General features: G+C 43.2%; 1 protein-coding gene across 3 annotated transcripts in view; it reads right to left on the minus strand.

Annotated features, from left to right (window-relative positions):
* The window catches only part of TUBE1 (tubulin epsilon 1), a 50,220-nt gene that overhangs the window by 24,681 nt on the left and 1,076 nt on the right, over nucleotides 1-24,463 (minus strand). For 2 of the 3 annotated variants that reach the window (XM_088460423.1, XM_088460424.1), the window contains exons 2-4: nucleotides 15,744-15,817; nucleotides 9,338-9,390; nucleotides 3,190-3,247 (exon numbers count right to left, since the gene is read on the minus strand). In XM_088460423.1, the coding sequence (XP_088316549.1) occupies nucleotides 3,190-3,247; nucleotides 9,338-9,390; nucleotides 15,744-15,817 (185 nt within the window). The remainder of the gene's footprint in view (nucleotides 1-3,189; nucleotides 3,248-9,337; nucleotides 9,391-15,743; nucleotides 15,818-24,463) is intronic. The other variant, XM_088460425.1, reaches the window with a different exon arrangement.

Here is a 24,463-nt window from a genome sequence, read left to right on the forward strand (position 1 = left end):
GAGAAAGTTACAGTTTTTAAACTATTACTTCACAATTGCTCCATTATAGAGATAGGAAGATTCAATTAGTTGCTGTGGCTTCACCAAGATGGCTGCCATTTGCGGGTGTTGGTGGTGGAGCGCCTGGCAATGGCAACGGGCGGTAGCAGTGGCAAGGACCCGGTGGTGGTGCAGCTATCAGCGGTAGTACGGACATCGGTGGTGGCAGTGCGGGTGTCAGCGGGACCCAGCGGCATTGCGGGCGTTGACGGCGGGCTTGGATCCGAGAGGATCCAGTCTGCCATTGCAGAGTTCGGCAGCGGAGCCCATTTAAAAAAATGGCACTTCAGCGCCATTTTTGAAATTCAAAAATGGCTTCCACGAGCTAATCACGGCTTGTGACGTCATCGCCCCTGTCCCCTATATAAGCCAGCGCGAGAAGGCGGCATGACAGTCCGACGGCCGGGAGCAACGAGAGCTCCCGAAGAAAGTCATCGCCGGAAGTCCTAGTGGGTGGCGACCATGCAAAAGAAATGGCACAGGCTGCCGCCCACTAGGTCAAGAGGACAACAGAAACTCTGGGGAGGTGGCAGCCGTGCAAAAGAGCTAGTAGGCTGCCACCCCAGGCGAAGACGCCAGAAGCCCTGGTGGGTTGGTGCCCACCAGGCGAAGACGCCGAAGCCCTGGGGTGGTGGCGACCACGAAAAAGAGCTTAAAGGTCATCTTCCCCCAGGCGAAGTCGCCAAAGCCCAAGTGGGCTGGCGCCCACCAGGTGAATACGCCTAAGCCCAGGCGGGTTGGCGCCCGCCAGGTGAATACGCTGAAGCCCTGGGGTGGCGGCGGCAAAGAAAAAGAGCTTAAAGGCTGCCGTCCTTCAGGCCAAGACGCCGAAGCCCTGTCGGGTTGGTGCCCGGCAGGCGAATACGCCTAAGCCCAGGGGTGGCCGCCCCCAGGTGAAGAAGCAGTAAAAAAAGATATTACAATATTAAAGTGTGTGTTTATTTTAATATTTTCTTTACAGGTGGACTACAGGTGCCAGTGGGCCCTAATGCCCTGCATGCTGGTACTTGTGGTTCACCTGCAAAGGACAATATTTACACTTCACACAATCAACCCAGCATCCACTGCCCTAGGGTGCTGGGGATAGCCCCGGGCTATCAGGATGGGCTGGTGTGCCCTGGAGAGGGAGATCCCTTTATTGGGGGGGGTTTCCCAGCTCCCCAGGGGTCCATGGCGTGGGCTGAATAGCAGTCAGGGTTAATGCTTCGGCTGGGGGCCCGGTGAAAGGGCTCCCCTGGCTGTGGTATTAGCTTCCCGCTGGAAAAAGTCTGGTGCTGGATAATACAGGGGGACCCTACTTATTTTTTCCTCCTGTACTTCTAGAACCAGGACCGAATCAGAACCCAGTGCTGGTTGCTCAAAGCACAGTGGACCCCTACGTAGTTTGTCCCTTGTATTTTGGCAACCAGGGCTGGTTCTGACTAACCCGGTGTAGGTTGTGCTAGATACGTGGACCCCTACACTTTTTGTCCCCTGTATATTCACAACGAGGACTGGCCGTGAAAAGCCCGGGGCTGGTTGTGCTTTAGGGGGATGGGGGATCACTTCATACAATCAAACCAGCACCCACCGCCGAGGGTTGCCAGGGATAGACCCGGGCTATCAGCCTAGGCCCAGGGTGCCTTGGAGAGGGGAACCCATGTATTGTGGTAGGTCCCCAGCTCCCCAGGGATCCCCGGCCTAGGCAGACTAGCGGTCAGGGGTCGGTGAAATGGCTCCCCCTGGCAGTTGCATTACCCCCCACGCTAGAACTGGTCCTGTGCTGGTATTGGTAAATACAGGGGACCTCTACTAAATCCAAAACCAGGACCGGCTCAGAGGCCAGAGTCCAGTGCTGGTTGTGCTAAATACAGGGGACCCCTATGTCTTTTGTCCCCTGTATTTTGACAACCAGGACTGGCTCTGAGTGGGATGTGGATGCCACATAACTGCTCAGACCTCAGTTGAATAGACTGCATGTGTGTATTCCAATGAGCATACAATTCTGTGAATTAGCAGCTCCACCATTTTGTGAGTGACAGCAATCTCACTCTGTGAGAGTTCTGAATCTGTAGTTAACCACAGGGAGTGATGGCATACCATACCTGTATTGCGCAAAGGAACACGTCCATTAAGGCGTCAGCCTTAATGATCGGAATTTCATTGCTTTTTTAAGTTTGAGTGGCAGAAATTCAGTAGGTTTTGTGAAAATTCAGATAATGTCTAAGAAGCCTTAATGGGACAGGTGAAGCTGTAAGGTTTTTTGTCTATGGAATATACATATAGATAAATATATATATATAGAGGTTTGAATATACTATTGAATCACTTTAATTCAATGCATGCTCATGTATGTAGTCAAAATAAAGGGCCTGATTCAGACCCGCTCGCGAATAGTGCTCGCAAGCGGATCGATGGCCGGGCAGTGCGCGTGCGCGAGCCCCGGAGCGAGTGAGAAATCGCTCGCTACAAGACGGGGTGGCTGTAGTTGTTGATCAACACCTCGCCCTGTTTTGTAGGCGGGTCGGGGGGGTGGCTACACAAACTGAGGCGTTCCCGAAGGAACGCATGCCGTTTGTCTGCGGCCCTACTGACATCACACGTGATGTCAGTAGTGAACTTCCTGCTCTATTAGAGCAGGAAGTTCACTGGGGCTTGTGGTGGACGAGACCCTACCACAAGGGTCTCGTCGCAAGCCCGATGGTCGGGACCATTACCAGGCCGCCCGCTAAAGCTGTGGGTGGTCACCCACAGCTTAGCGAGCAGCCTGGAGGCTGGGGTAAGAAAAAAACAAAAACAAACGGCCCACCCTGATTCAGAGCGAGCGCCTCTGAATCAGGGCCAAAGTCTGTATAGCAAAATCTGGAGATTTTGGGTTTCCTATACAATAAATAAATGATAGCAAATTACAAATTGCAATTCAAACAACAAATATGTAACAAAGAAAATTCTTTAGACTATTCATGAGTGCATGTTTAAGTAGAAATACACATATAGCCCATTAAATTAAAAGAGCAATTTTTTTGCAATAGAATAAAAACAATTTACATATCAGCATGAATGTATTTTGTTTTAAGTCATAGCATAGTAGCTGTATTATATGGCAAGTATAATAGTGCTGGTAATTTTAGAGATGCCACTTCAGGATGTAATCAGTATCATTTGTCTTACCCGTGCTTTAAGTGAGCAAATCTTTCCTCGCTGAACATCTGCTCCACCAGTTTCTGCTCTAAAAAAAACAAAAGAAACAAATTAAAACTTACTGATAGTTTCACCATTTCGAACTTCTCTTTTATGTTATTAGCAAGAATGTCTGAGACAGCACTAGGCATTTACAACCTAGTTAAAGGTTTCTCCACATGACATCTTTTGCGTTTGCTTTTATGGCAATATAACCCCTCAGCATTTTTCCCTTTTGTCCTCTTTGTTTGCCTCATTCCCAGCTCTTCGTGAACATTGGCTTGCAAAAACATGAAATTATACTAGACCAAATACTCCTGGCAATGTAAATGGGATGTTAGGTGGTCCTGGTTTGTGTCACACTCATTGTGCTATTAGATATGTGCAAGGTAGTATGTACTTTGAGGTTGAGTCTTAGAATGAACACTACCCTAAAGAAAAAATAAACATGGTTTCTCCTAATAAACAGAGAAAATATTTAACAGTTTACAGCCACTAAGGGCCTGATTCTGAGTCGCATACAATGCAGTTATTCATGGAGTTGAGCAATTATTTTGATACAGTACATGCGCCTTAGACCCGAAATAGTGGCACAATGCATGTGTCACACAATGCACAGAGGCGCAGCTGCTAATGAGACGCTCTGTAATAGTAATATTTTGGAAATGTGCTGGGTGTTCCTGTGAGTAGCTATTCAGACACACAGAGGACGTCAGTCTTATGGGCACATTATGGGAGTGTCGATGAAGTGTTTGAGAACATAATAGCTCACATTAGAAGCCATGCACCTAGCATGGAGTTGGTGCAAGTTTAGACGGTGCAACCAATGGTTGCATCTAAAGATGCACAAGAGGTATTTGAAGGTATTCGAAAGACGCTCAAAGTGGGCGACTCAGTCCTTGCACATGCAGGCACACAGATAAACACCAGGGAAAGGTAGACTAATCACAGTAAAGTTTTTGTTTTGTAACTATAGAAGGTTGTTTTCTTTTTTTGTTTACAAAAATGTCCCTAAAATGGTCAGGTAAATCAGTGGTTTTCAACCTCAACCCTCAAATTTTCCAAAAAGGATATGTTTTTAGGATTTCTGTCTGTGGAAACAGATGGGATAATTCAGGACATAGCAAAATAGATTAACTCATCTGTGTATGATATATTTTATTTATTAACATTTATTTTTATAGAACACACATCTTCCACAGTGCTTTATAGAGAATATTTGGTAATTCACATCAGCCTCTGCACCACTGGAGCTTACAATCTATATTGTCTACCACATGCACACACACAATATATATGGTCAGGAGAATTGTTGTCAGCAGTCAATTAACCTTCCAGGACTTTGGAATGTGGCAGGATACTGAAGTACCTAGAGGAAACCAGTGCAAGCAGAATATACAAACTTTAGACAGCTAGGTCCATGGTGGGTATCGAACCCAAAACGTCCGTGTTGTAAGGCAGTAATGCTATCCATTACATGATTTAGGAAACCCATAAAAATTGACATGTTGATGGTACTTGAGGACTAGAGTTGAGAACCCCTGATGTAAATGGGTCAGTCCATGTGACTGACATTACATTACGTTAATTTTTAGAAGTTAAAAAGCACCACACACAAAAATGAAGTTGAAATTCAACATTTTAAAAATATGACAATAATATGTGGCAGGTAGTCATAATTACGGCTTAGAAGCAGAACAAATGTACACTTTAAGTAGTTACATTTTATTTTTTTATATGCGTGACTCAGAATGGACATATGAACTGAAGGGACTTATATATTTATTTAAACCTGCTCTCCTAATTATTTTTACAATATTATTGTTATACTACACACTTATAAGACCCTAAACATATGATTGACACACCAACAAAAAACTCAATGTTAACCAAACTGTACTTAAAAATCAATTTTTGACATGTGACTCATGTTACATTTCTGTTCCCAGTCAAAGGGCTCTGATACAAATTACTCAAAACCTGTAGAATCCACGTGAATTAATCAATGTAGGCCTATTTATATTCCTGTTTAGCTGTGAAGATGTATAAAATATTACATCTGGTCACACCCACATGTAGGGCCGTATTCAATTAGCGTAGAAAACGGCTGTTTTTTTTCACCATTGGAAACTGGAGAAAAGTTTTCTCCATCCCAGACCAGGCTAAAAAAAAGTGCAAAATCCTTATTTTTGGCTAAAAATTTGGGGATTTCTTTCAGAACCCTTTGGACACTTACCCCTAATGACAAATTACTGCTTTCGCCTGTTTTTTGGCAAAAATTTTGCATTTTTTTTTTCCGAAAATGGCAGTTTTTGCCAATGCCGAAAAAAACGGCCGTTTTCGCCGCTAATTGAATACGGCCCTATGTGTGGGTGTGACCAGAGCCAGGTGCATGTATGTACACCCCATACACTATCAGAACCACTGTCTCTCTAAATACATCAAAATAGAAAAAAATTATATTTTCTTAGAACGATAGAAAAACTATTTTAACACTTAGGGGTAAATTTACTAAAGTGAGAGTTTGGTCATTTTTTCCCACTCTCAAATTACAAATGTCAAACTTGGGAGAGAGATCTCCTTTGCCAAGGGAAAATACTGGAGGTTAGCAAACTCTCTTCAATTTCCATTGGCAAAACTCGAGAACCTTTTCACTAGTGAAGATAGGATTCTGGTATTTACCAAGCAGAGAGTTTCTAAACTCTCATGAGATGGGAAAACTCTCCTGTAAAAACTTGTGAAATAAATACACCTGCCTATGATCTGCGAGTTTGGCAGAAACATACACAGATCACTGTGATCCATGTATGTTTCTACCTGTAAATAGAAAAAAAAAAAAAGATTAAAAAGTAAAAAAAAATATAGGGAGAAAACATTTGCGTGAGGTTCCCCTTAGATTTAAAACCAGCTCTGGACCCTTTCTAGCGGGGGACTGATGCCACAGCTAGGGGTGCCCTTTCACCGGGCCTCCCAGCCGCAGCATCAGCCCAGGCCAGGGATCCCTGGGGAATTGGGGACCCCCCCAATAAAGGGGTCCCTCACTCCTGGGCACCCCTGTCCTAAGCTGATAGCCCAGGGCTATCCCCACCACCCCTGGGCGGTGGGTGGCAGTTTGATAGTGTAGGTGTAGTGTGAAAAATAGAATGAATAACATTGTCTTTACAGTAGAACTGCAGGTCCCAGCAAGCCTCCTCCGCATGGTGGAACCTGGAGAACCGCAAGTACCAGCATACGGGGCATTAAGGGGCCGCTGGTACATGTAGTTCACCTGTAAAGAAATGTGTAAAAAACACAAGACACACACACCGTGAAAATAAAGTTTTATTACATCCATACATAAACACATACTCACCTTCTCCCAGATGTTCACGTCTCCTGCTCAATGTAAAGTATCCTATAGAAGTACCTGAAAAAAAGATCCAATACTCACCTTTTGTCCCACGATGTTCTTCGCAGTAATCCAAATAAGGTCCCGGACACACTGTATCAACACGCTACAGCATGTAGATACAGTATGCTAATGATAGCTCATTCTCCATGAACTATCATTAGTGCCGTGCCATGAGCCGATCAACGGTGGCTTAACATTAGCGGCCGCTCATTGGCTGGGACTCACGTGGAGGAGCCGCTCATTGGCTGGTAACCACGTGAGCTTAGCCAATGATCGGCCGCTAATGTTAAGCCGTGAAGCTAATCGAGTTGAAAAAAAAAAGCAAACTCTCCCAGACTCGATTCTTAGTAGATTTACCCCTTATAATTTATGGCTTATTGTGTGAAAAGTTAGGCAGCTGGTGATCATCATGCGGATTAAGCACCTATTTTTATGTGGAAGCTGATGTGTCCTCATACATCAAGCCTCCTTGCGCGTTAAACAACCCTTCTAATCGTGCCATGCCGTGGCATGACTCAGTAGCGCAGGGAGTCTTTTTCTGCGACTTTTACCTTCAAATGCATCTTATTCAAACAGTGATGCAGATAGCTAGCACAAGCAGCTTCTACTGATTAAAATGATATGCAGCATGCCTATGTTCTCTGTGCATCTGCGGTTGTATCGGCATGCAGAACGCACCGTTACAGTGTTACAGCCACTGACACTAACGTAACGTCGCATGCAGATACACCTGCAGATGCACAGAGAACATAGGGCCGATGCATATCATTTTAATCAGCAGAAGCTGCTTGTGCTATCTATTCACATAGCTGTGTTCGCATCAAACGTTTGAAGACGCTCTGCACTACCGAGGCACATGGAGCTCCTGCGTTATGTATGGCGCGACTTGTAGCGCAAGGAGGATAGATGTGGACACATCTGTATACTGGCCCTGACCATTTTGTAAAGAACTGTCAGTTATCAACTGTATCTGCTGACATGACATGTCACACTATAAAGTATGCTTATTTTAACCTAAATGTTATATATGAAAATAATGATAGATAGAAAGATAGATAGATAGATAGATAGATAGATAGATAGATGAAATGCAGGTTGAATGTGATTTATAGCCTTAATAGGCTTATCATGTGACTCGCTATAGAACTGCCAGTTATCAGTTGTATCTGCTGATATTGACATATCACAATGTAAGGTATGCCTATTTTAACCTAAATGTTATATGTATATGAGAATAATGTTAGACAGACGGCAATGGCAAAATGCATGGAGAATGTAATTTTTCATCTCATTATGCTGACTGTGTGACTTTCTTACATCATAAACAGCATTTGTGATGTCACTGAGCTTTGGTAGAAAGGTCACCATTTTGCAGAGAACTGTCAGTTGTCAATTGTATCTGCTGATATGACATCTCACAATGTAGGTATGCTTATTTTAACCTAAATGTAATATATGAAAATAATGATAGATAGCTATAGAACTGTCAGTTATCAGCTGAATATGTTTACTGACCTTGTAATGTAAGCTTAATTGTAACCTAAATTACAGATAGATTGATTATGAATAGATTACAAATAGATAGATAGCAATGGCAAAATGCATGCAGGAGGTGATTTTACACCTCAGTACATACTTGCCGACTTTGCACTCTCTCGCGGAAGGTCAGGTGTGCCACCCGATTTTCTGGAGCAAGAGAGAGAGAGATAAATATGCATGCAGGAGGTGATTTTTCACTATATTAACCATGTGACTTGTTACATCATAAACAGCCTTTGTGGGGCCTGGATTAAGGGCGACATGGGCCTGAAAGTGTACAAGAGTCTTTACTGAAAAGAGAAGGAGCGGTGACCAGTGCTGTGGGCGTGTACACCCCATACAGGATCAGTCCCATTGTCTCCCTAAATACATATAAATAGAAAAAATATATATATTTTTGTAAAAAAAAAAAAAAAAAAAACTTATAAAAGCTATTTTAATACATATAGATTTAATACTTATAATGTATGGCTGACTGTGTGACCAGCTAGGAAGCTGGTCGTCATCATGCTGATGATGGGCCTATTTTTATGTGGAGGCCTGGAACTATTGCTCTTTCCACCCCAATGTTAATCTGGCCCTGCATTCACATAGACATGTACCCAATAAATTCTCTAGGAGTGATGAACCGCGCAGATATGTCACTAGTTCTTAGAGAACCAGTAGGCCGCATTCTAATAAAGAATGGTTCAGTCCACAAACTGGCTGCGTGTATATAATGGAAGCAATATATTATTTTGCTCATTATAATTTGTTGGTATTTTCGATAATTACACATATTACAATTAAGTAAGACTTTCCTCCTTCTGTTGGTTCTACTAACATATGGTTTTGGGGAGGAATTTTGGGAACATAAAAACCTGTCTCTGTAGTTCAAGAAGGGTTAAAAGCACATTTATAGAAGCTGGACAACCCCATTATATGTAATTTAATATTGCTATTACAAATAAAACTAAAAATGTGGTTAGTATACCCTTAACAATGTCTATTATCTCAGTACTGTCCACATCCAATCAGATCTTAGATAAGCAATTACTGATTTTTCTGAATATAGCAATACACAAAAATACTGCAAGTCCCTAGAGTGTACTGGTACAAATTTGCTAGTCTGAAGATACTACAATATTAAAAGTTTTCACAAAATAAACATTACCATTTTAACCTTTCATACAAAGATTTGCATGATAATAAATAGCCTTTCAAATTTACCTTGTGTCGATATTTCTAAAAAAGCTACAGAGTGCTTCATCATATATTCCTTTCTGGAAAAAGAAAATTAATTGTATTGTATTAGTTTCATTTACACACCTGCAGAAACAACAAACTCGCATACATTTTTCTTGAGTAAGAATAAACATTAAGGGAATAATTTAATTACCCGTGGGAATTTACAGCGGCTAATTGATCCCCTGGAATTTAGCCCCAAAGCCGGTAGTTATCAAGAATTTTTTTTCACCTGCCTGAGGTGGATTCAATGGGGGTCGATCCTTTTAGCTGCGATGATGTCGCCAGTGCGAGTCATCGCTACAATGGCCGCACTTTACGGCAGCCTGGATTCGCAGAATTTTGTTCGCAGCCCCGTAGGGCTGCAATCAAAATTCTGCAAATTCGGGCTCAGAGCGGGCCCCAAAGGGTGCGAGGTGCCGGTCCGTTGCTGGAGTTTTACCGCCGTTGCAACGGCAACTCGCACCCCTCGCAGCTAATTGGATTGACCCCTATGTGTTTTTGGGTGTATCACAAATTTTTTTGCACGAATAAAAAAGAAAAAACGGGATGTAATTGAATTGCATTAAAAAAAATTGGGGCTAATTGAATTCCCCACTTCAGCTTATAAACAGCAAGAGCTGTGGTATGGTGCAAATTCAAACAGAAAACCGTGTAATATTCAATATAAAAAATATGTGAACAATAATAACAGTAATAAGATAAAAGTTTCAGTAACGTATAGTAACTAATCTAATGTTTCATCTCTTTTCAAACTGCTGCTGCAAAAAAAATAATTATAATATTGCTATAGGTTACATAACTTTTATTCTAGTTTTCATAAATGTCCACAAAAATGTTTAATAAAAACTAATACCCTGATACTACACAGCATCATATTAATATATGACCCATAAATGCAAACCAACAGAGTTTATTAATAAGGCACTACAAGTTCCGCAGTGTTGGTCAAGCAAGGTAACAGTTAAACATAATAAAATATAAAAACTAAAAAAAAATAAAATAAAAATAAGATACATGAACATACAACTCATAGGAAAACAGTTTCGCATCAATACAGGATGTGTGTAAATTCAAAGCATGTAAATATCATGTACAACATGTAATGATCCTACAGTTAGAGGATAGTGTGCAAATTACTAGGTACCAGGAGGGCAGACATGGTACATAGGAGCCAGAGAACCTTGCTCATGAGGGCTGGCAGTCTAGAGTGAAGGGGGCAGAAGAAAAATAAGATTTTTACTCACCGTAAAATCTCTTCCTTGGTTTCCATATGGGGATGCCATTAACTCTGGGTTATGTACAGTGGGCTGTGGAGTCGGGCACTAACTAAGACTGGCTCCCACCCCCAATATAACCCCTCCGCTTCCTCTAGAATCTCAGTCTATGTTTAACAAAGCTGGAGAAAGACCCACGGAAGAACTGAGAAAACTAGACACCCAACAGGTTAACTAGTATTAAAGCAAACAAGGGAGGGATCCCGGCATCCCCCAGTTGGACTCCAAGAAAGAGATTCTACGGTGAGTAAAAATCGTATTTCCTTTTTCATCCATCTGTGGGATTCCATTACCTCTGGGATCTACCGAAGCAAGCCAATTTAAGGGATGGGAAGGGGGGGGGGGGGGGGTAGCGTCAGGACCGACTGCTCGAAGAATGTTTTGCCCAACACTGGCGTCCCTCGGTCCAAATGAATGGAAGTGGTACAAATTTGTAAAAGTGTGTACGGATGACCAGGTAACTGCTCTGCACAGCTGCTCTACTGAGGCACCAATCCGCACAGCCCAAGAGAGCCCGACAGCACGAGTCGAGTGGGCCCGAATTGAACCCAGAACAGTCACATTTGAAGACAAATATGCCTGCTGGATGGCAGAAGTGACCCATCTAGCAATGGATCCTTTCGAGGCTGGCCAGTCTCTTTTTGGTGCTTTAATCAATACTAACAAAGAATCTGTACGCAAAGACGCAGTGCACTCCAATTAAATGCATAATACACGTACCACATCCAACAGTGCTAAAGAAGAAGCTTCACCTGGTCACTGAAGCCTGGCGAAAGGCTGGAAGGATGATATCCTGGTTAATGGATATCATCCTTCCACTTTCGGGAGTAAGGAAGGTTTAGGGAGTAACACCACCCTATCCTCATGAAAAATGAGAAGTGGAGATTTACAAGAAAGAGGCGCTAATTCAGACTTTCTTTTGGTAATGGCCAAAAGAAAAACAACCTTTAAAGTGACGTATCACAATTCTACAGATTCCAATGGCTCAAAAGGTGCCTTTGAAGTGCCTCCAAAACTAAATGCAAGTCCCAAGGAGTAACCGGCAGGACATAAGGAGGCTGTATGCGAAGAAACCCCTGCAAGAAGTTTTGAACTTCAGAAATGGAGGCCAATTTCCTTTAAAACAGGATCGACAGGGCCGAAATTTGTCCCTTAAGGGAGAACAATCTAAGACCCTTAACCAACTACAGAAAACACTTTCAGGTTTAAACTTCTATCGTTCACACCAAGAAATATATCTTTCATATCCGATGATAAATCTGGGCGCAAAGACGGTGCAGCCAGTCTGGAGCCACCAGAATGACCGGCAGTGCCACTGATGGAATCCGCTGAAGTACCCTTGGTAACATTACCAGAGGAGGAAAGATGTATTCCAGCTGGAACACCCAAGGTGTTGTCATGGCATCCACCAGGGATGCCTGAGGATCCCGGGACAGAGATTCATATTTTGGAAGTTTCTTGTTGAAACGAGAAGCCATTAGATCTATGTCTGGAGAACCCCATCTGAAAACCATTTCTGCAAACACTTCCTATTGTAATTCCTATTGGCCTGAATGCACACTGTGGCGACTTAAGAAGTCCACATCCCAGTTGTCCACTCCTGGAATGTAAATTGCCGAAATAGCTGGAACCCAACTTTCTGCCCAATTAAGGATGTGACAAACCTCTCTCATTGCTTGCCAACTGCGTGTGCCACCCTGCTTGTTTCTATAAGCAACTGCGTGGCATTGTCTGATTGGATTCGCACTGGTAGGCTCCTTAGATGGGATTGAGCCTGAACCAATGCATACCGAATCACCCTTAATTCCAGTATATTGATGGAAAGAGAAGATTCCTGCAAAGATCAACAACCCTGTAGGTGCATGTCTAGAACCACCGCCCCCAGCCTGTTAATCTGGCATCTGTGGTGACAATGATCCACTTTATTACTGACAACCAATGTTCATATTTGCATCCTGCAGCCGCCATAGGAGTGTCTGACAGGTCTGCAGAGATAATCTGAACATCTACCTATTTAATCGAGGGTTTGACTTTACCCATCAATGAAGCAATTGGTATAGCAGTGGTCGGGCATGGAATCTGGCAAAAGGAACGGCTTCGAACGAAGCCACCATTTTCCCCAATAACTGCATAGCCCTGAGGACTGCAATATAAGGCATCTGTAAAATGATACTTAGTTTGGATTGAAGATCCTGAATCTTTGCCTGTGGAATAAACACTGACACTGGGTGTTGAAAAAGAGACCCAAAATACCATTCCCTGAGATGGAATTAATTTTGATTTGGGTAAATTGATGATCCAGACGAATCTCTCAGGCATGCCTATGGTAATCTGAAGATGTTGTTGCAATAGGGCTATTGAAGGTGCCCTTAGCAACAAATCTTCCAGATAAGCCAACACATTGACCCCCCACTCCTGAGTAGAAAGATCATGTGTGCCATAACCTTTGCAAAGAATCTGGGAGCAGTGGACAAACCGAATGGCAGAGCCTGGAACTGAAAATGCCGATGCTCCACTGTAAACTGCAGAAGATGTTGATGAATATGGAGGTAGGCATCCTTGATATCTATGGAGGCCAGAAATTCTCCTTCCTCCATGAAGCAAATGACTGACCTTACGGACTCCATCTTGAATTTTTCCAAGTGGAGATAAGCTTTTTACCTCCTATGGTTGAGAATGGGATGAAACGACCCATCTGGTTTGTCTACCAAGAAAAGACTGGAGTAAAACCCCAAGCCTTGCAGTAGTACCAGGACCGGAATAATTACCCCAGAATTGGAAAGCGCAGAAATTGCTTGTATGAGGGTCGCCTTTCTGCAACCATCCACAGGGAGAGGAGTGGAAAAGAATCTTTCTGGAACAGGACCCTCCAAATCTAAAATGTAACCCCTGGTTATCAGTCCACTTATCCAAAAATCCGGGTTGGATTGAATCCAAGTTTCCCAGAAATTGAGTAAGTGGCTTCCCACCGGAGGTCAGGTCCCAGTCATGACTTAGCAGCAAAGCGACGGGTGCCGGGGACACCATGCCCTCCTGAAGGCACCTCTATGGGGACACACCTCAGAAGGCCTGAAAACTTCCCCTGCCTTAGGTCCCAACGATTTTGGTTTTGGTGTTGATACGGGAAGGTAAGGACTTTTACCTCCAGTGAAATAATTTTAATTAATTCTGGACCAAACAGAAAACCTCCTTCAAAAGGCAGTACCTATAAAGCATGCTTGGACTTTAAGTCTGCCATGTTTTAAGCTATAGTGAACATCTGGTGGCAATGGCCAAAGCAGAATATGAGACTGTATCTGAATAGTGTCTATTAAAGCATCACCTATATAGGTCAGAGACTAATGAACTAGCTTCAGATAAATCCTCTGATAGAAACCCAGCAATCATCTGGGCCATCCAGGAGTTAAAAGCCTTTATCACCCAGGTGCTGGCAAGAACAGGTCGCAGCGAGACCCCTGACAAAGTGAATATAGATTTAAGTACAGCCTCATTCTCCCTATCCAAAGGATCCTTTGGTGTTACAGACTGTGTTTTGGGATAACAGTATTCCTGATCAACCTAGCAATAGGAGCATCCACCACGGGTAGAATTTTCAAATGACAGCAAAAGTCCACATTTACTAGCACAAAACAAAAAGGCAAACAAAGAATCTTCAGTACAAAGCAATGTATGTTACTAACTAAATTCCTAAGAAGTAGTGCAGTAAAATTATGTATTATATACATAATAATGTTATATGACCATCATATATCACCAGGTTAATACCAAAAGTAATAATCCTAGTTTAACTGTTTATCTGATAAGAGACAGCCATCCCCTTGTAACTTGCAGTGAGTCTCAGCAAAGCAGGAATTTAGCACTCAAACAACCACCAATATAGTGTTTGGGGCGTGTCCTATGAAGCCCTGTGATCCTGCTGTCACTCAACTGCATGGGGGCGTGACCAGGCACGACGTCGGTATCCTGCTTCATTAAGGACGCCTGACAGCATCACAGGTGTTTCCTAACCTTGGGCACCTCCCTCCGGAGATCCCTAATGTACAGCGGCTCTTAGTGATGATGTCATAAGCGGCGCACGTGCAGCGGCGCCGCGTCAAGGGAGTGTGGCCCACGAGCCGCCCTCTCAAAATCCCAGCAGCATGCTCTTTTCTGTAATTACTAACAGCTGCTGCCACGTGTGTAGTAACATGCCCAGCCACTCTGCTAAAGCGGCGTGCCGTGATGCAGCAAACAAGGTTCTTACATATAATATGGATCAAGCTTACCATTTTGTCAGCGGCCCCCTCAGATATGTGTCTGGTATGGAGAGAGTACCAGGGACTATATAGTTTGGGGACTCTCCCAGAGGCCGTCTTTAGAGTGGAATATAGGGTTCACACAAACCTCTATTTCTACCTAACTCCCACTCTGCTAGTGCTTGTTGTCAGGAATTAAGCACCCAAACCAAAACAAAAAAATAAAGAAATTAAACCTAACTAAAAAAGCTAGGGCCTATCTAGTGCCTTACTCCAAGGCACTAAAACAAGACTGAGGTTCTAGAGAAAGGGGAGGGGTTATATAGGGGGTGGGAGCCAGTCTTAATTAGTTAGTGCCCGACTATTTGAATTAATAGATATTAACAGAAATAATTTATCCATGCTTGTAGTATACTTAAGTTGGCCACACACTAGACCAACTTACATCCAACCAGCCAACTAACTGATTGGTTGGAATGAAAACCTGGTAAGGTATGAAAGCAAATGACAATCAGCAATTTGCTCCCAAACGCCGGAAAATGGACAAAAACTGTTGTTTGAACAAATTGTTTAGATCAAAAATTTAACAAACTTGTCTGACCGACCATTTTCATCTGTTTTCTGGCATTTAGGAGCAAATTGCTGATCATCATTTACTCCCATCCGTTACCAGATTTTCATTCCAACCAATCAACAAGTTGGTCTAGTGTGTGGCCAGCTTTAGAGGCATAGTAGTAAGACTAATGAGACATGCAATAATGGTCATCACATTTTAAAAAACAAACAAAAAAACAACAGAACACACACCTGAGCAATTAACATTACATCATTCTTTTATAATAGCATTTCATAAAATGCTATTAAGAATATTTACTTTACCTTATTGATGGCTGCGTGTTCTCTTAAGGCTAGGTCCCAGAACCTGCAGCCAATCTGATTTCCACACTGTCCCACTACAACAGAATAATAACAGCTTCAACACAAGCTTTAGTTCCAGTCAAACTCGCCCCCCCCATGCGGCCCAATTTCACCCAGAACAGAACTTACTCACGTGGGCGAGTTAATTTAATCAACCCCAATATATGATTATATGTTCTGATGATACTCAATGGTACACAAAGTATGTAAGCTACTATAAATCTTATATCAACTTGTTCCTATAGTTGAACCATTTTCTGAGTACGGTTACCTCTTTTCGTAGTAAAATAAAAGCAATGACACTATTATTATTCTTGACTCCCTCAGTGTAAGTTTTAAAAGCCTAATGGACAACTTGACTAAGCAAAACACAAAAGCATCTAACAGTGCAGTTTCCTAGGTTGTGTACAAAAATGGTTAACCAAAGATTTTGGTCCAAGAGTTTAGCACTGACCTCTGCATTTTGCACAAACGAACATATGTTTGAGGGAAAAGGAGAAAAATGGGATTTTGGTACATAGCGATAAATCCCTTTCTCCGATTCCACAGGGGACACTGGAGCATATACAGTGGGGTATAGACAGGTGAGAGTGTGAAGCCTGGCACTTTAAATTTCTTCAGAAATATAGTTGGCTCTTCCCCCTCTATACCCTGTCCAACCTCAGTTAAGATTAACCAAGCCCGAGCATAGACAACAAGAAAAGGAGAGAGACAAGGAGGAACCAACCAAGAAGGTCCAAGACCGAGAACAGCTTAACAAAAAGCGACAGCATAATGACACACTGCAGACAACCAGGACAGATCTAAAAACGCTCCCAAACACTGTAGCAGGCAACAGCACTGGGAGGGTATCCCCCTATGGAATCAGAGAAAATTATTTATCGGTAAGTACCAAAATCCTATTTTCTCCTTCATCCACTAGGGGACACTGCATATACAGTGTGGACATCCCAAAGCTGACCTCCCAGGTGGGAAGGCGCTGAGAAAACTACAGGACTCCATGATCAACAGTAAAATAGGGGTCACCAGAGAACAGAAAAAAACAACTGTGCAAGAACTGTGGACCGAACAGCCACATGGCAAGCTGAAGCACTGCGCTTGACCACCACCAAAACACAGGGTTCATAGGAGAGCAGCAACAATAAGGTGCTGTATCTCGGAATTAATATAAGAACAAGATTCAGGAGAACCTCAATCACATCCGGAGATGGTGCAGAAGAAGCTGCAGCTAACCAAAGAAGAGCCACCACTATCTTCAAAGAGGCTGACTTTGTGCTAAGCAAATCCCAGAAGCAAAGAAAAAGAAGCAGGGAGAGTGATTGGACAGAGCTTTAAGATCTGATCCTACCGAGTGAAAGTAAGAGCCACCCGCTGAACAGTCGTCCAGGACCATATGAGAGGACAACCTAGGCAAAAGGCCCAAACCCACCGAAAGTAGGAATCAGCTGGGTAAGAAGTAGGGACACCACCAGAATGAGATTCCACAGATCCGGAGGAGGCACCAAGGTGACTGAACTCAAGAATTCCCTGCAGCGGTTTTGTAGAACAAGTAGCAGGCAACTAATGCTGAAAACAGGTAGAGAAGGCAGAAATATGCCCTCTTAGCGCGCCTTGGCGAAGACCCGCATACACTCCTGCCTGAAGGACACGACAAGCTGGAGCAGTCGGAACAAAGAATTTGGGAAAAACCCGGGGTGCGCACCAAATGACAGCAGACTTCCAATGTGATGGAAAGGAGCCTTCAACATTGACTTACTGGCCCAAGCCGAGTGCCGACTTCAGGATACCCTAGCGCCTCAGTACAAAGTCTGAAGCAGCCAAACGGTAATGAAGATGCAGAGGAATATTAATGATAAGCCCCCTGAGTATCAGCCAACGGTCACAGGTCGCTAGCAAGAAACTTTGGAAGACCGAAGTATCTTTTTAAAAGCAGGCTGCTCCCAAGGTCTGTGTAACACCTGATGGTAAACCTCCTGATGGTAGGATCAGAGCTATCGTCCCTAAGCTATACAGGGGGGGGACATTTTTCACCATAGAGAAGTTGATCCTGCTCTGGAGCTCTGGTACAGGGGAGGGGATGCAAACCCACAGCCTGGGCCATCCCAGCGGCAGAACTAACGGCACGCGCCCCCGTGTCAGCCCCCTCGGCGAAGCTAATCCCAAGACACCAGGAGAACTGTTGTAGAGTAGCCCTAGAGAAGTCTGAGAGCTTGTGCCCCGAATATCTAAAAGAGGATGTGGGCTAAGTGGAATATTCCAACTAGGAGTACATGTTCAATAAAAGGGATTAATGACCCTCGTCCCTGGAGGGAACCAAGAAACAGACTAAGCAACCCCTCAAGGCCAACCACAACAAGTAGAGGTTACAAAATGACATGCTCCAAGGATGACATGTAGAGTATTCAGAGCAGACCAGACTGGAACAGGAAACCAGAAGGATTCATAATTCTGTGTTCATGACACCAACCAGAGGGCAACTGAAACCTTGGAGGAAGACATGAGGCATTCAGGAATTCACTATGAAGGAAACTGAATGACCCATTGTATAAAGCAGCCGAGGAGAGGCAAAGCTAGTATATTAACAACCAACCTCCACATATTACATCTGAATAAAACAGGAAAATAGAAATAAAAAACCAACAGCAGTCACTCAGTAGCAGCATTGTGAACTCACTTTGCGGTGAGAACTACTGTTCTGCCACATGAATAATTGGTCTGACAGGTTGAACCCAGTTCGGAGGTTGAACTATAGAACGATTCCTGACAAAGAATGCCTGTCCCTCAATGTGAAGGAATAACGCCTCTAGAAGACGTGGATACAATTATTGGAGATTGAGCTGTCAGTATAGTTGATGCAGTCTCTGTGCACGACCCTGAGTCTGTCACTGATAATACTGGTGGAATGATACTAAACACACAGGGACTGACAATACACATTACTTAAGAAAAGAAGGACAATGTCTATAGTCGGACTACAGACATATAGGTACCCTAGAGAAGGCCAATCAGCCGAGAGATGAGCCAAGAAGGGATATATTCACATCAACAGGATAATTTGCTGACCCACTAAGGGATAAAACCCCCAATAGGAATACCAGCAGACCAGAAACTGCAAATCCCTGGATTTATCGGGCTCCGAAAGAGAGCTAGTGAAAACCAACATATAAAAACCTGACGTATTAGTTCCTGTACACCAGGTCAGGGCTAGGCATTGATGTAAATGCTCACTGCTCAAGGACTCCCATCCAAGGAAAAGACAGATGTATCACTGCATAGCTATGAAGGTATCCCTGAAGAAGAGCATATAAGGCTGCTCAACGCGAAGGCTAAAAAGAAATAGAGAAAGTAGGAAGGCTCTTAGGGTATCGGGACAAACTGACGTAAGAGGAGGTACCCCACAGAGACAAATGTCTGCCAATACCACTGTACAGGTGCTAATATCAGATTTGCACCGGGAACCTGTTACCCATCTAAAGTGTTAAAAGTATCAGTCTAAGATGTGGAGCAAGGCCCTTACCTGAGAGTGACCAGGAGTCACTTGCACCCTCAGAGAATTTACTACCCAGTGTTCAACATCACAGACACCAGCACCCTCAAGCAGGTAGAGTACCAATATCCTCCGTAGGTGGATGAGACCTTTCATCTACATCTGTGTCTTTTAGAATGGAATTGCTTTCATAGAAGATATGCCCTATGGAAAGGAAAACTAGCAGAGTTGTTAGTGGAGACATGCATGGTCACATTAAGGGACTGCAGGCCACAACTCACAGAATCAACACAGCACAAAAGTAGAAAATACTCAACTCACGTGGGCGGAAAGGAAAACTCTCAGGTTAGAGGAACTGGGTCAAGATCTGACTAAACCCCCAGTAACCTAAAAGTGTCCATAGGGGATGTACACCTAAAATATCTATATATACATATACACATACGAGTGTATACATACACACTTACATGTAGACACATCTGAGTGGTCTACCTGGACCAAGCTAGAGATATAGAAAAGCCAGCAGTACAGTATAACTAATACACCGTCTCCTCAGGAGTATAGCGTAAGCATTGTTATACGAACACTCTTGTACGTTCAAAGATTGCCCTCTAAGAACAACATGTAATGTGGCCCAAAAACAAATGATCCCACCCAAAGGAGGGATGATTATTAAAAAGGCCTATGCATAGCGAGTCAACTACAGGTGACACGCTATAAAGATAAAGGGACCTAAAATGGATTTATAGATACAATTTACCACTGGATTATATGTAAATTCAATACTTATTCTATTCAAGTATCTGAAGCCTAACAGCAGGGCCGTAGCTAGGGTAGTGCGGCCGGTGCCATGGCACAGGGCACCACAGGGCAGGGGGCGCTGTTTGGGCCTGTCAAACTTCTGTTTATTATCATTCTCACTTGTAGCTTCCTCTTATTTCATCCCCAGCATCTCCTGGCCTCCCATATCTCTTCGCTGGCCCTTCCCCATGAAGCCATTCCCCTTTTTTGGGTGTATTAAGTCCCTTTGAAACATGAGGGGACGCCAATGCTCTTTCTGGCACAGGGCACCAAAAAGTCTAGTTACGGCTCTGCCTAACAGCGTAAGTATTATAAAACCTATCACTCCGGTAGTCCATTTACTAACAGGGCCTGACCTTGCTTAGCTTCTGAAACCATACGAGAACAGGCGTGTTCAGGGAGAAATGGCCATAGGCTGTGAAGCAGGGCCATTTAAAAGCAATTACAGCTGGTGAGCACTCCCTAACCAGAGTACCCAGAGTAATCCACACAAGCACTGGGAGAATATACAAACTCTACACAGAGTAGGGTCGTAATGAGAAGTGCTGTGAGGCAATAATGCTAACCATTACACCGTCTGTGCTGCTCCTACCATGGAATCCCGGAGGAACAAACGCAACCACAGGGAGGTAAGCTTAACACTCCCCAAAATAAGGGCAATGTGTACATCAGATCTAAGGGAAAGTTGCCAACAGTGCCTACAACGGTACAACCCCTAATAGGAGATGCAGCGCATTCTAATTAAATACTGTCACACCCGAGAAAGCGGCGAGATGAGCCTCAGAGTAGTGAGGTGGCAATGCGAACCAATACTTATCCATATTGGTCTAGAACAGGGGTCTTCAACCGGTGGCCCATGGAGCTGTTCCCTGTGGCCTGCCGATGGTGTGCACAGGTAGTCAGCAATTACCAAACTCACCATCAGCTGATGTATGAATATCCAGGAAACTCCTTACTGCACTCACTGCTTGGACATTGCAAGTACTTCCCTATCTGCGTGCTGATCTTGTTGATGGATCTTTGTTGTTCAAAACACATTTGACTGGATTGGCTCTGTACATTGTTATTTTTGCCTTCATACTACTGAACATCCTGTTTGTACTGTATTGCCTTTTTCCATTGCATCGCATCTGTCTACTTTAAACATTCTTTATTTTCATAACTAATTCCTGCACCCACTATTCACAAACCTCTCTTTATATTTCACTTTTGGAGCTGCACTGTTCTTTTACCTGTATTTTTGAACATTTAACAACTTTTATCCACACTGTCTCTACATCACATTCCAGTTTTCATCTCACTTATTACCTCGTCCACAGCATGAATGCCCTTTCTTCAAACACCCCCCTTAATTAGTGTCCACATAATCCTCTACTTTAACCATCCCTATCATCCCCCTCTTGTCTCCTCCACCTGCTGTTCCCCCTATTTTCTTTCATCAGTCTGCTTTCCAACCCCCTGCTTCTTTCCTCCGCCTTTCCTGTTCCTCCACTCTCAACCACCTCCCTCCCTCCGTGGCCTTGCTACCCCACCACTAAGCCCCATTCCCTCCTGGTTCTGCCTGTCACCTCCAGGGCTGCCAAGAGAAATTCTGGGCCCGGGTACAGCAACATCCTGTGGGACCACAGCATGTTGGGGATGGCTGCACCCATTTGTGGGTGGGACTAGCATGCGAGATGCACCCACTCACAGGAGCATGGCATAGCACCCAGCAGCTGGGACTAACGTAAATACTACTGTATTAGGATGGCAGGACAGTCCCATAATAGCTGCATTTTTAGCAGGCTGTATTTAGATGCTAAAATGGAACACACAAAAATTAAAGCGCTACTACTTTATTTTGTACATCTCTTAAGTACATAACACATAAACAAATCTATTTTCTGTCATAGAGATAGATGTATGAAGAATTTAAGTTTTACATAACATCAGGTCATCTTAAACACACACATTCCGCAACACATATCCTAACCCACTGCTCCATGCTCCTTCCTCACTTTCTACCCCATCTGTGTCACCCCTGTCTGTCTGCCCCTCCCCTTTAGAATGTAAGCTCTCACGAGCAGGGCACTCATGCCTCACGTGCTTCTCCTCCCCTAAAGCACCTTTACATTTTACTGAAGGATATTCTAAAATGAAATCATTCACCAAAGCAAATGAGACCTTTTTATTTACAGAATGTCAGGTACAAAGTGTGCTTATTCTATCACATACCTGTAACCACTCCACTCTAGCACAGCAACACTAAATAAAGAAAAACAGGGGCAGTGGGACAGGGAGGCATGGAAAAGTAATGATGCTTCCACTGCAACTATCAAGGACCCTTCCAAAATGGTCTAGTACTCTGGGCTATGAGGTTGTGGTGGGAAGGATGAATGAAAATGAAGCTATTTAATATACAGTACTTTATTATGTACTCCATATCATCTGGGACACTAAACGGTTTCATATATTACACATTTGTTAAACCAACAAATATAAGGATATGTGACTACTAACAAGAGTGAAACCAGTGCTAGTAAAAAGCTGGGTACACACTTACTGATGTGTACCCAGTGATACGATGCACGACGCCTGACAGTTGGGCGGCCAGTACACATTACACAATCCGGTGCCCGAATGCCTGATATATCAGGCACCAGCTCCATTCAACTGCCTGGCATTGGCAGTTGGGTCGTTCTGCCGGCCCTACATGCAGGCCGATGGAGCGACCCCTATAGATGACCTGCGGAATTGTGCATGGTTGTCCACAGTGGGTACACTTTTGCCAATGTGGACGATATGTTGGCCCAAGCCCCTGGATTGGGTGAAACATCGTCTAATGTGTACCCATTTTTAAAAAAGGGTGAGAAAGTACGTGGAGGATATATATTGAACACAAGGTATGGAAACGAAGAAAAGGGTAATCTAAAGCGATAATGAAACTAAAGTAAAAAAAATAGATAATGGAACCACTGCTTTAGGTTACCCTTTGCTTCCTTTCTCATACCTTGTATTCAATTTATATCCTCCCTGTACTCTCTCACCTTTTTCTTACAGTAGCACTGGATTCATTCTTACTTATTTGCCATCTTTTATACCTAGTAGGCTACATATTTATATCTTCATCTGTATAATATATTTTGTGGATTTATATCATGATCCATTCCCAGCATGAAACTGACCCAACCTCTTAATAATCATGATCCCTCACGGCTGCAGATTGGGGATATGTGTATTAAGCCTTGGAGACATATAGGGGCAATTAAAATGTGGCATGGTCGGCGATGATTAACGAGCGCCCAGTTTTGCAATTCGATTGTTCTGGGTGCTCATTAATTATCGCCCTCAAACACAGCTTGTAAAATGGCAGTTAGGACCTGAATGGTTGGTACTTTATCTCTCCAAGGCTTAGTACATCTCCCTCTGGATCCTTCAACCAACTTTAGCATACAAATGTAACATACCTAACTTTATTTGTTCCCTCACACAATCCCTCAAGTGAGGTCTATTGACTTTGAACGTACATGTCGCAGTGTTGCTAACCATCATGGTGGTCTTTATATATATTTTTAATTATTGTTGGCAACACTGTGGCACGGATATTAACACTACACTGACCACAATACCAGACCAACGTGTGAGATACAGAACTACACAGTTATATATATATTTTTTGTGGGTCACCATAAATATTTTTTTAAATTGAGTCACATTGCTGTTACCATTTACCCAGTGGTGTCAACTATGAAATTTTCATCATCCACATTATCTAAGATAGCATTATTTCTATCTACAGCACTATTTGGTAGTTGTTATTATATTCTTTTTTTTTTTTTTTTTTTTAAGTTTCAATATAAAATTATTTTAGTTTTTTTATTTATTTAAGATTATATAAGTAGTATACATGGTGGAATTCTATCTATGAACATTCCCACCATCAATGACGGATGAGTTAAGGGCCCACCCCAATGTCTGATTGTCGCAATCCTGCAATCCAGGAGGAAATCCAACATGCTGAATTTCACGGATTAACCGATCACAATCAATATATGATCATGATTTGCAAATTGGTGAAATTTAACATGTATAATTTCAACGATCCTCAAATGGATCTGAGAACATCGATGGCCGTCATTCAGCATTTCCGACCGGCTGATTGAAGTTTCCAATCCAGTTGCAGGATCGAACAAGACAGTAGATGTATGGGCCCCTTTACATTACACTGCTGTGTCAGTTACATTTCCAAACCTTAATTCCCCAATATCCTCTTCAACCCCGAAATGCAGACTGTGTCATTCTGATGCGTCATATTTTTATTAGACTTTAAATTGCTCTTTGTCTTTTACGTGACCTGCTCTCTAACATCTGTTGTCACAATCAACCTGACCTTACAATGAAGAAGTTGTTCTCC

Source organism: Taudactylus pleione, unplaced genomic scaffold (genome assembly GCF_031769625.1).
Source record: "Taudactylus pleione unplaced genomic scaffold, aTauple2 ptg000046l, whole genome shotgun sequence".
Classification (NCBI taxonomy): domain Eukaryota; kingdom Metazoa; phylum Chordata; class Amphibia; order Anura; family Myobatrachidae; genus Taudactylus; species Taudactylus pleione.